Source organism: Drosophila montana, unplaced genomic scaffold, assembly GCF_035044405.1.
Source record: "Drosophila montana isolate Dmon_TW-CO22-7 unplaced genomic scaffold, ASM3504440v1 contig_312_1, whole genome shotgun sequence".
NCBI lineage: Eukaryota > Metazoa > Arthropoda > Insecta > Diptera > Drosophilidae > Drosophila > Drosophila montana.
The window spans coordinates 803,583-815,610 of record NW_026998009.1 but is presented as its reverse complement, the minus strand read 5'-3'; the positions used below and the strand labels follow the sequence as shown (position 1 = coordinate 815,610).

At 33.8% G+C, this 12,028-nt stretch overlaps 1 protein-coding gene across 7 annotated transcripts in view; it reads right to left on the bottom strand.

Annotated features, from left to right (window-relative positions):
* Window positions 1-12,028, bottom strand: part of rk (rickets) — a 58,433-nt gene that overhangs the window by 30,182 nt on the left and 16,223 nt on the right. For 3 of the 7 annotated variants that reach the window (XM_064685996.1, XM_064685993.1, XM_064685995.1), the window contains exons 2-7: window positions 7,409-8,418; window positions 6,146-6,217; window positions 3,497-3,640; window positions 2,904-3,047; window positions 1,598-1,669; window positions 1,458-1,529 (exon numbers count right to left, since the gene is read on the bottom strand). In XM_064685996.1, coding sequence (XP_064542066.1) covers window positions 1,458-1,529; window positions 1,598-1,669; window positions 2,904-3,047; window positions 3,497-3,640; window positions 6,146-6,217; window positions 7,409-8,046 — 1,142 coding nt within the window. In that variant the 5' untranslated portion in view covers window positions 8,047-8,418. Of the gene's footprint in view, window positions 1-1,457; window positions 1,530-1,597; window positions 1,670-2,903; window positions 3,048-3,496; window positions 3,641-6,145; window positions 6,218-7,408; window positions 8,440-12,028 lie in introns of those variants that run through there. The other 4 variants (XM_064685992.1, XM_064685998.1, XM_064685997.1 and 1 more) reach the window with 4 other exon arrangements.

The following is a 12,028-nucleotide window of genomic DNA, read 5'->3' as shown; positions in this document are numbered from 1 at the left end:
AATAATAAAAAAAAGGTCTGCTTTAAAATAAACACATCGATATTAAATAAATGAAAGGAGATTTGGAGCAAACTAAGCCTACTTATAATATTCACGAATATATGTTTTATATTTTTTCGAATATATCATGTTCGTGGCGGACAGACTCGACTCGTCTTGTCGTGCCGACATACACTGTAAGGTGTCAGAGAAGCCGCCTACTGTCTGTTACATACATTTGTACAAAAACAACATACCCATTTTTTACACACACTTTCAACGTTTACGAGGCACCAAAAGAAATGAAACGGATGAACTCCATTTCCACTTGCACTTCAACTTGCTGCTGTTTACGCTCCTAAGGATTGAAACTTTCATATGAAGTTTGCGCTGCAGCGAGTTTTCACAAAAAAATACTCTTAAATGTGCTGTCATATTAAAGATTTTAAAATTTAAAATAAAATATAAGAAAATTAATAAAAATTAAATATAATATATATAATTGTAAATACTAAAATAAATAAATAAATAAAAAAAATTAGTAAGAAATATAATAAATATCTGTGACATAATTGATTAATTTAATTAAACTTTTTGTTTTAATATCTTTTCTAATCCAAAAAACTATGACTCTATGTTTGGAAATTAAAGGTTACGGGATTCATTTCAAAATTGTGTTTTATATTTTGTTTTTTTTTTGTGCCTACAAAATTCCGCATCCTTTTTTCTATATTTTTTTTAGCGCTCTTTGATCACATTTCAACACAAAAATGTCTAGATATTTTTCCTAAATCATAAACTGTTTTTTGATTTGTTGTGTGGTTCCAAAAGTGTTTACTTATAATTAGTACGTTGATTTTTTACTATCAATTTTTTAATTTTTTTATTTTCAACTATTTAATTATTATTTATATTTTTTTCTTTTATAATTATTTTAAGCGTATGTCTTTAAACGCCATCAATATTTAAAATTTTTTTGATTATTGGTTTTTACTAATATAATTTTATTTTTTAATTTTTTTTTATTTAATCTTTTATTCCAAGCGGTCTCTTTAGGTCTCTACTAACTTTCTATTCTTTTATTACATTATTTTTAGCTTTTAATGTAATTTATTTATTTAACTTTAACTATTAATCAAACGTTCCCTAATAGGTCTCATGATATCATAATATACTCTGATTATTTGTCTTTCAGCTGTTTCATAAAATAATTAATCAGTCCTTTTTGACTTAGAATAAAGTATTGTTCTTAAGCTTTCCTTCTAATAATATTTGCAAGAGTATTCGGAATTCTATTAGTATTGCATTTTACTTGACTTGAATATCACTTGCAATTTTGTGGGTCGCTCCATGGGATGTCTGTCCCATGTCGTAACATCCGGTTCTGTTCAGTCATGTCATGTATGTGTGTGTTTATGTATATATATATATAAATGTTTGTGTTTTTGTAAAGTTCTTAAAGTATTTGGTTTACTTACAAAACTTTTAAAGCCGTTAAATTCTTGAGAGCGCCCGCAGAGATTTTCATGATTTGATTTCGTTTCAGTAAGCTGTTAAATAAATAATATTCTTTAATAAATATATAAGAAATCAATTTATAGGCTGGTGTCCTACTTACAGCACGATCAAATTTGGCATTCGCGGAAAGTCCTCATCGTTTATTATTGTCAACAAATTGCTGCCCAAATTGCTAAATATTTCGGTTGCATTAATAAGTTCGCAATATGGTTGAGAGAGAGAGAGAGAGATTGCCAGAGAGAGAAAGAGTGTGGAGAAAATGAGAAATTATGAGTAATCGTATATTTTATGAGCAACTGCTTTCAGTTATTATTCAACTTTTTATAGACCACATAGAGTTGAGCAATTGACCAAGTTCCTAAGTTATGGTTAGAAATTGTAAATGAGTTTCTTTCAACGATTCAAAGTTTGAGTAAAAAACATGCGCATTAAATTAATGACAAAACATAATTGAGCGTGCTTATAATTTAAGTAGATTACTGAGAATTTAAATTGAATAATGCTTAATGTAAGATTAATATGCGATTTTAACTTTAAAATAAAATAATATTAAATAAAACATTTTTTATAAATTTTAAGAGGATTCCAGATAAGTTATTTTTTAAATATATAAAAAGTATCTTATTGTGATTAATACGCTTATTGTTAGAGAAGATTAAATTGTGTATTTCAGTTATTAAATAAATACTAGTTTTAAGATACAAAATTGGAAAGGTTGCCAAAATCAACGTTAGATAAAAAATGAATCTATTAAATTAGTTGTTTAATTTAATTATCACTCTTCCATGTAGTATAAGGATTTATTTTTGTAAATAAATAAATAGTATTTTATAGTAATAAAATGTTTAATGTTTAAAGAAAATTCAATTGATTTGGCATGAAAACCGCGAACTCGTCTGAATATTCAATTTCAGACAGCGCCAAAAAGAATGCCACATAAATTAATAAACATGAAATTCCTAACATGCAAATAAAATTCCAAAAATGCTGTCAAACTAATTGTTGGCTTATTGTCGGAGCTTTTGTCAACGCATTAGCAATTTCACATGATTTCAATTAAGGCCCAAATACGCACAGCTAAAAACCGCACATAAATAAAAATAAAATACATATTTCTGCCACCAAAAGCAAATTTGCTAATTGCACATGCAAAATTATGCAGACAGCAAAACTAAATCAGAAAAACAAATAAATAAAATTAGAAGCGGGACTAGCTTAAAAAGGGTGCAGAATGCAATGCATAATTAAATGGACATACATTTTGATAAGCTGGGAATATTAATTTAAAGTGGCAGCAAATGCGAGAATTAAATAATTCAAACATGCAACTGGTGGGTTAGTAAAAAAAAGCTTAGCACAATAAGTATAAATAAAATAAACGAAAAAATAATAAAAAAAACGCTCACAGTGCTTCGAGTGTTTTGAGTCCGGCCAAAGCGTTTGTTGGAATGCGATAGAAGAGGTTCCCTTCGAGGCGCAGGGTGCGCAGCTGTTGCAGGTTGCCCAAACAGTTGCCATCCAGGCTGACCAAGGCGTTGCCGTTCAATTGACTGTGCCGCGGGGGGGTTGGGTTGGTGGCGGTGCAGGTGGTGTCGGGTGTAATTTGTCATACATATATGTATATATGTGGATATATATGCATTTGTTTTTGAACGATTGCGCAACGAAGTGAGTAAAGGAAATAGAAAAGCGTAAAATATGAACAAAATAGCGTGTAATTGCTGGCTGTACTTGTTGTGTATGTGTGTGCGCGTGTGTGTGTGTGTGTGCACAGTCAGCAAACTAAGTGGCAGCAAGCGTACTAATTGATCCTGCAGGCGTCTGCCTTCAGCCTGCGGCTGTATCCTTTCTCGAAGGAGCTGGCAACGCTTAAAAGCAAACATTAAATAGATACACACGCACACACACTCACACACACAAACACACTCACTCACACACACACACGCACAAAGCTACAAATGAAAAACAACAACAATTTGAGTTGGCATTCAATACTTACAGGCTGACAAGCTGGCTGAGTCCTTGAAAGGAATGTGGCGCGAGTGCTTTAAGGCCGCAATTTTGCAAACTTAAACGCTTCAATTTGGCCAAACCGTAAAACGTATACGGATCCATATTAATGATGCTATTGTCCGACAAAGTTCTGCAAATAGAAAAAAAAAAAAACCTTCCCTTGGTCAACAAAAGTCGTAAGACGAAAGTCGAAAGTGCAGGAAATTGCAAGGATAACAGCCCGAGTAATTAATCCAGCAAAGTCGCTGAAATGCACACACACACACACACACACACACATATATCTATACACTCAGAGAAAAATGTATTTTTTAATCGTTTTTTATTTAGAATAACCCCTAAGGAAATCACAGTTTGTGAAGTTATTTCCATTCTGTCTTAAATTTCCCTTCATTCTCGCACTTTCTTAAATTGAGCATGAAAAATTCCTGACATTAAATGTTAAAAATATAAGAATAAGAGAGGAAAGCTTGATTAAAATATATACAAATATACCATGAATTTCCATACCTAAAAGAATCATAACTATGCTGAATGAAGGCTTTAAAGTATTAGGTAAAAATAAAATTCCTTTAAAGGGGAAATTCCTTATCAGCTCAGGAAATCTGTACATTTCAATATTAATTCCCAAATAAAGTATTTAAAGAAAAAGGTAAGGGAATTAAAATGGGAATTTCCTTCGCAGCTCGGGCAATCTTGACATTAAAAACTCAAATTTGTATTTTGATTTGTAAATGTAAATAAACATTATTTTTTAGTTCAGTATTCTCCACTTAAGTATGATATAAATTCGAAAAAAAAAACTTGAATTAAGTAGAAAATGAATAAATAAGCTCAATAAATATTCAAAATTTACTACTACAATATTAAACTGTATTTGAATTTTGGCATTTAAACCAACTTCTTAAAATAAGAAATGCCTTCTTAGCTTAAGAACTTTGTGCCGATTAATATTAAGTTACATTTGTATTTCTCTTAAGTTGATATTTTGTGGTATATTCTCTGAGTGTATGTATAAAACATAATCAAGTAATTTATATAGCTGGGCATGGGCCCAGTCACTGTCCTGTCTAAACTCCTTGTCCACAACTGACCGCAGTGATTTTTTTGGGAGAGGGGCAGCTTACTGTGTGGTGGGGATAGGGGAGCGGGGAGCGGGGAGCGGGCGACTACACTGTGAAATTGAATAATGAGCCACAGCGCTCATGACAGGCAACAATGAAAGTTTGCGCCATGTTTTTGTCGCCTTTGTTTTTCATATAATTTTTTGTGTTTTGAAACAATCGCCGCTGGCCGCTTAGTATAAAAATTAAAAAGAGGGCGTGGCAAATAGAGGGCGGCGGCAATGACTTGTGGTTTGAGGCATTACACAACAGGCAGTTTAGGAGAGGGGGGCTGGTGTGTGTGTGTGTGTGTGTGACAAATACTATGTGGCTTTAGTGGAGCCTGGAAGGCCAAATGGCACCATTTATTATATCCGCTGTGCTTAATAATAACAAAGATTTAAAATCTTTGCAATTTTTCAAGTGTATTTTTGGCATTAAATACTTTTATAGACTTTTGGTATAATTTAAAAAGGTAAACTTTTAAATGTATATACTTTGGTCTCTAGTATATGAATTTATACTATTAACTTGATTAAATATATTTTGTCTTTCAGCTATATTCTATATAGAAAATCAATTAAGGAACGTTTTTATTTTGAAATTAATTTAGGCAAATTGTTTTACTAAATATGCTTGAAATTATTTAGTAATTATTTTTGAGTGAGAAATGTTTTCATATGCTGCTGATCTCTCATTTAATCCATTAAAATATCTGCTTTATATACTTCTAAAATTGGGCATACATACATAGATTTTGGTATTTATATAAATATATTTTTTAAATAATTAATTGATTAATTAATACGCTTGTAGACATTTGCCTTTTGCAGTTATGTGAGGATAGTGAAGCCCGTAAATACTGAGTTTAAACTATCTTTCCTATGGCAGCTATATGATATAATATTGTCCGATCCGGTCGATTCTGTCATATGTACTGCCTGCAACAGGCAGAAGGACAGACGGACAGACGGACATCAACGCGGCTGTTGATCCTGATATATATATTTTATGTGGTCGGATTTGTCTTCTTAATACGACACACATTTCATGACAAAATTAAAATGCGCTCTACAAGAATATAAAATGGTACTTAAAAATAAACCAAGAAAATATTATATAAAATGTTATACAATTTTATTTATTCATCTTCATGTTTACAGAAAAAATATCTGTTATATTTTCTTAATGTATTTCTCTTTATTTTCCTACATTCCAAAATTTTCTAAACATATAAAATAAAGTCTTTGCTTTCATCTACTTTGATGTTTCTATAATATCTGCTCTATATACTTTTTTTGGCATGAAAATATATTTTATATATATAAATGAATAAGTTTAAAAATGTATACAAATATTAAATTATAATTAAATGTATAACATTTTAATTACCCTACCGTACATTTGCAAGAATTATGTGTAATATTTTCTTGGCTTATTTGCCTTGTTTGCGTGCATTTTAAAATTCCTAAACATTTATAATCAAGTTTTTGGTTTTCTTCCAAACGCATCCCTCCCTCTGTTATACTTACAGCTCCTCGAGATGTGGCACCATGAAAAATGAATTGGCCTCCAGTCTGGTCAAATTGTTGTTGCCCAAATCTCTGTAAGGGAAAAGAAAAACAGCAATGAAACAAAATAATAAACAAATTAATATGTTTCCGGGCGCTTAGTTCTCAAGGAAAATATCATTTCGAGAAGGCCCATCTATCAATTTCAATAAGCCACTCACTCGCACGGCAAATAAAATATTATCATGAATAGAAAAGGCTGCTTAAACGTTGCCAAATTTGGACCCGAAAACTTTCTGCAGGCCATCAATCAAATGGTAAAAGGCATTCAAAGAAAAAATGAAAATAAAACATATTGAGCATGAAACTGCGGGGCTAGTTGAAGCAACAGAAAAATGGCAGAAAAATGAAGATGAACTGCGGCAACAATTGGCAATGCAACCTGCCACACGACATATCTATTTTCCAGCCAGTCATATTTAAAGCCAGATTTGATGGGCCATGACTCGAACTGTCTCCAAGCGATGCGTTAATTAATAAATAATTTATTTATTTATTTATTTATGGCCAGTTCGCTTTGGCCATTAATCAGCGGCCACCTAAAACGGGGAGCCCAAACTCCTTTGAGAGGTTTTTTTTTTTTTGGTGGCAAGAAAACGTGACTAACATACGAGCAAAGCTCAAGCGTGCGATTGTGAAACCTCGCACAACGTGGCGTATGTGTAATTAGATTAAACCGCATGCCAAAACAGAATTGACAAAAAACAAAAAATAGAGATATATAATGAAAAAGAAACCGTTTCGACAACACTACGAAATTGACTTGTAATTATACGAATGGGGAATACGAGGCATTTTGGCAGCCAAAATACTTTAATCTCATTCCCCCCTAATCGCCTAATAATTAAATCGCCTAACAACATTCAATATTAATAGTTTTAATGTAGGTCTTTAGGTCTTTCTTTTCGTTAGATTTGGGAAAAGTTAGATGAAAGAATAAAATGGAAAGAAATATTAAAAGCTGATGGCATAGACCATAAATTAATTGTAATAATCTATATCTATCTATAAATTGTGGAATATTTAAAAATAATAAGAATAGTAAATATAATAATAATAATAGTAAATATAATCACTATAATAATAATAATAATAAAAAGTTTCTAGCTGGTAAAGTGGTCTTAAATTTAAAGAAAAAAACTTTACTCGGCACGGCCGTTTAACATACGCTGTTATTCAAAAGATAACTCTATATGTGCGCATAGATAAGAATATTATACTTACAGAATGAGAACCTCGCTAGGCAAATTAACAGGCACCGCCAGGATGCCAATGCTGCGACAGCTCAGCTTGAGATTCTCCAGGCTGCCGGTGCAGTGGCAGTGCTTCAGCAGCCACAGCTCGCAGACGCTATGCAGACTGCGTGCTGTTGTCTTGCTGCCGCTGCCGCTGCTGCTAACACCGTTGCTATCGACGTTGCTGCTGGCGCTGGCAGCCGCAGCCGCTGCTTTGGCACGCTGACTGCCATGATATTCCTGCAGCGATTTCTCGTAGAGTATTTGCGCCTCACGCTCTGGATCCGATGAGGGCAGCATAACATTTTCCCTAATGCCGACGGGCGTGGCAGTGGGTGTGGTTGTGGGCGTGGCTGTGGGCGTGCTGGACATGTTGTTAACACTAATTCCGCTAAGTTGCTTGGCTGTGCCACGATTTTCTTTGGTTTCATTCAAATGCATAGACGTCGGCGTCGACAGCGCTGTTGTGGTCCTCATTAACAGCAACGTGAGCAGCAGCAGCGACGGGAGAGATAGCTGTAAGTCGAACGCTGTTATGCTAGTTGCTGCTGCTGCTGCTGCTGTTGTTGCTGCTCTGCCGGCGTCGCTGCGTTTTTGCTTGCGGCGGCGCCGGCCAAGCGCTGCCATCTCTGTCGCCGCTCTAAACTCAGTCGCAGTCGCCGTCGCAGTTGCTGATTGATGCTGTCAAGCATTTGTCATTTGATGACAGTTTTGTGCGCAATTCGTTTCTCGCTCATGATTTTTCGGTCTCCTTGTTGTTGTTGTTGTTGTTGTTGTAGCTGTTGCCGTTAGTCGTGTTGTTGTTGTTTTTTTTGTTGGCTTGCACGTTTTTTCGCTCACTTTTGTATTTTGTTCTGTATTTATTTGATTTTATTTACATTCACTTTCTGCTTCAGCTGCATTTCATTGTGTTTGCAGTTTGTTGGTTTTTCGTTTCGTTTGCTTCGCTTCACATTTGATGTCTTTTTGTAGTTGCAGTCGGTAACGGTATTTGCAAGGCTTTTGGAATAATTTCGAAAATTCTCTATTTGCTTGGGATTCTCTATTTGCTGGATGACGTTGTCTGCATATACATATATACATATGCTGCACGTCAGATATAATTTAAACAAATTTATTTACACGAAATTTATTTGAATATATGTTTTAAAACAAGAAAGAACAGAAGTCTTGCGAAAGCTTAAATACCCTTCCACATATTGAATATATCATGTTCGTCGACCTGACCGTATACATATACATATACTATATACATATATACCTAATGGGAGCGGATATGTCTTATTTAAGGAGTTACACCGACTTTAAGTACCCTGTTTAGGGGCATAAAAACATTTATTAACTACTTTTCATATGCGTATACGTAATGTGGCGTACACGTGCTCTTGTATGATAATGCGTATACGCATCGTAACCAATAATTCCTTTAAAAATGTATTTAAAGTTTGACTATTGAAGGTTAAAACAATCAGACGAGAATATTCCCAAAGTTATGGATGTTTTTAAAATTGTATATTCGGGTTTTCTAGATTAATATTGATTGTTTTTTTATTTTGCAATTTTTAGATTTATGTGTTGCTCAACACTAAATATTTTAAAGTTCACTGTTCAATATCTTATATTATTATAATTATATTAATTATGTAAATAATTTATTATTTGATTTTTTTGCCTCTAAAAATATATCGTTTCACAAATTTATTTTCTTAGGAACTTTTAAAGCTCTTAACAGACAATTAACAAGAACTTCAATCAGGGAAAATATCCGACCACAACCCAAAACCCCAAAATGGGCCATTTAGCGACCAACTGTCAACGAGCTGCTGTTCCTGTCAGAAACAAAAGGAGCAGATGATGACGCAGACGAAGTGACAGACGCAGACAAGGCAAGAGGACAGAGAGGACAAAGCGCAGCTGATGAATGACAAATTTGACAGTTACCACGCCCATTGCTCAACACTGGCTGCACTGACTGTTAATTAATGAAGCTGTTGACAGTTTTTGAATTTTTACAATGGCCTCTTCAAATTGAGCTAGAATTGTGAATAAAGCGGGGATAAAGCCATGGCTGAAAAACACAAACAAACTAGCAGCAAATATATCACAAGTGTCAAGATATTAAATGTGGAGGCGACCCCCCCCCTCCTTTAGCAGCGAAAATGAAAGACATTTTTGCCTCCCCACGCCCCCCTAATCCTTGGCAACGCGCCTCCATTTAGCTCGCACTTCTCAACGGATGATTTATGACATGTTTATGTGCCGCTGACCTCGCCAATGGCAACTGTTAAAAAAACAAAAACAACTGTGGATATATACATATATAGCATATATAGGGCTAGTTGTGAGATTCTTTGATACCATTATTGTTATTGTTGTTGCTGGAATCAATTCGATTGCCCTCCTAATCGAATTGAATCAAAGCAAAAAATAAGCCACACGAATCTTTTCTGTTTTGTATTCATGAGTTCAAATTCATTCATAAATATTCAGACGTTGTGGGTTCTGCTAATTGTAAACAATATTTGTATCGCTGTATATTTATTTGCTACGATTATGGATTATAAACACTAAATATTTGCCACATTGTTTAATGAGTTTTTGAAAGAGTTTGCACAGGTTGGCGACAAGCTGATGAAATCTCTTTTGCCACTTGTTTTTTAATTTTGGGAGATTATAGAATTCTCGAAATTAGTACATCAATACATACATATAGTTCCAAAGATTAATTATAATTGATTTCCTCGTTTTTTAAATGATTCTCAACAATTATCCAAGGTTTTTAAAGAATCTTTTTGCTTCAAATTATTTTTATTGTTTCAAATATTTCAAAAAATTATTTATAAATTATTTTGTTTGATTTACCCAATTTTCTTAAGCCTCCCAATGTTTTTAAGATATTTATATTGGGTTTTTCCCAATTGTTATTGATACATTTTCTAAAATATTTTCAAGAACTTACAGAACTCCCAATATAATTATTATAATTTCAAAATGTTCATATAGTTCATTTAGCATTTCTTTTTTTACAGGTCTTTCAACTTAATCATATAAATAATAATTTTATTATATGCCAAAAACTCGCCTAGCAACCACATTTTTAGGCAAACAGAAAAAAACAAGATTTTAAAATTTGCTTTTTTCTGTGTGTGTTCCCTTTATTTTCCAACTGCAAAACGAACCGAAGCCGCAAAATGCAAATATTTACGCAGAACTTTTGGTTGAGTGGGTGTGAAATAAGGCAAAGGCAGAGAGAAATCGCGCACAAAAGTTCCGAAAAGGCATCCAAATGCGCACACACGTGTCTGGCACAGTGCTCGATAGGGGGGAGGTAGGCAGGTGGGGAGGTTGGGTATTGTTTTGGTTCCAATTTGGGAAAACGTTTCACATAACTTGTCTGGCAGCGGCTGTGGAAAACGGTCTGCTGTCTGCCGAGTGCCAATAATAACCGACTAACCGAAAGGATTTTGTTTGCTCTTGATCAAAAATATATATACATATATATATAAAGATATCTGTTTGTGTAAACGAGAGCTGTTTATAGACTTTGACAGTTTTGGGTTTGGTTTTGGTGTAATTCAGATGTAATAAGATAAAGGTTATCTAGAAAAGTATTGCCAGGAGCGGGTAAGTATTTATATATGTAAGTTAAAGGGGACATATTAAAGTACCTATTTTCTTTACATTTTTCTATCAATGCCTCTTTCCTGTTTTCTCTATCTCTTTCTGTGTCTCCGTCTCTCTCTCCCAGTCTCCCTATCTCTCTCTCCCAGTCTGTCTATATATACATTTCCCTTAATTGGTTTTTCTCTCTTCATCTCGCCTGAACTTGCTCCCTTTTCTTACTCGCTCTCGCTTTCTTTTATTCTCTCGGCTAAATATCGCCTTTCTATGCGATTTTCATAGCTTCAAGTAAGCTTCTCATATGTTTTAAAAATTAAAATACAAGAATTTCTACGATACCACATGAAACCTATATAAACTAACTGGCATAACTTTCAGAAACCTAATACAAAAAGGTTCTGCTATATTCGCTCGTACTATGATGTTCTAAATAAGCTCACATAAGATGAGCTATGCAATTACTGCATTTCTCCACTTCCTACTTGACTTAACTTTAATTAAATAAAGAATAGAAGTATGATCTATGCGACCACATCTGTAAAAACTTTCTATACTTGAGCGTAGCTCTGACTATATTTTCACTCCATACTATTGTTCGCCATATTAAGTCTGACATTGAGTGTGGATTGTCAAAGATAAATCTGTAAATTGTAGAAGCCAGGTGATTATCTAAGTGTACTTAAATAGCCACCATATTGAATGCTAAGCTCTTTATCTAAGCCGCTCTCATGGCATATGCAAATTATTGCAGTTGAACGCATGCCAATTTTTAATTGTCACACGATTTGTTGTGACTGTGACTGTAATTGATATATGGACACTTTATAACACACACAAACGCGCACACACATGGCCAAATTTATAGACACACGTGTTTCGATTTCTTACGCACTTCAGAAAAACAAAATTCAACCCACACATAACTCAGAAGGCATCAAATTCTCATGAAAATCTCATAAATTGCTGTACACACGGCGATTAATTACAA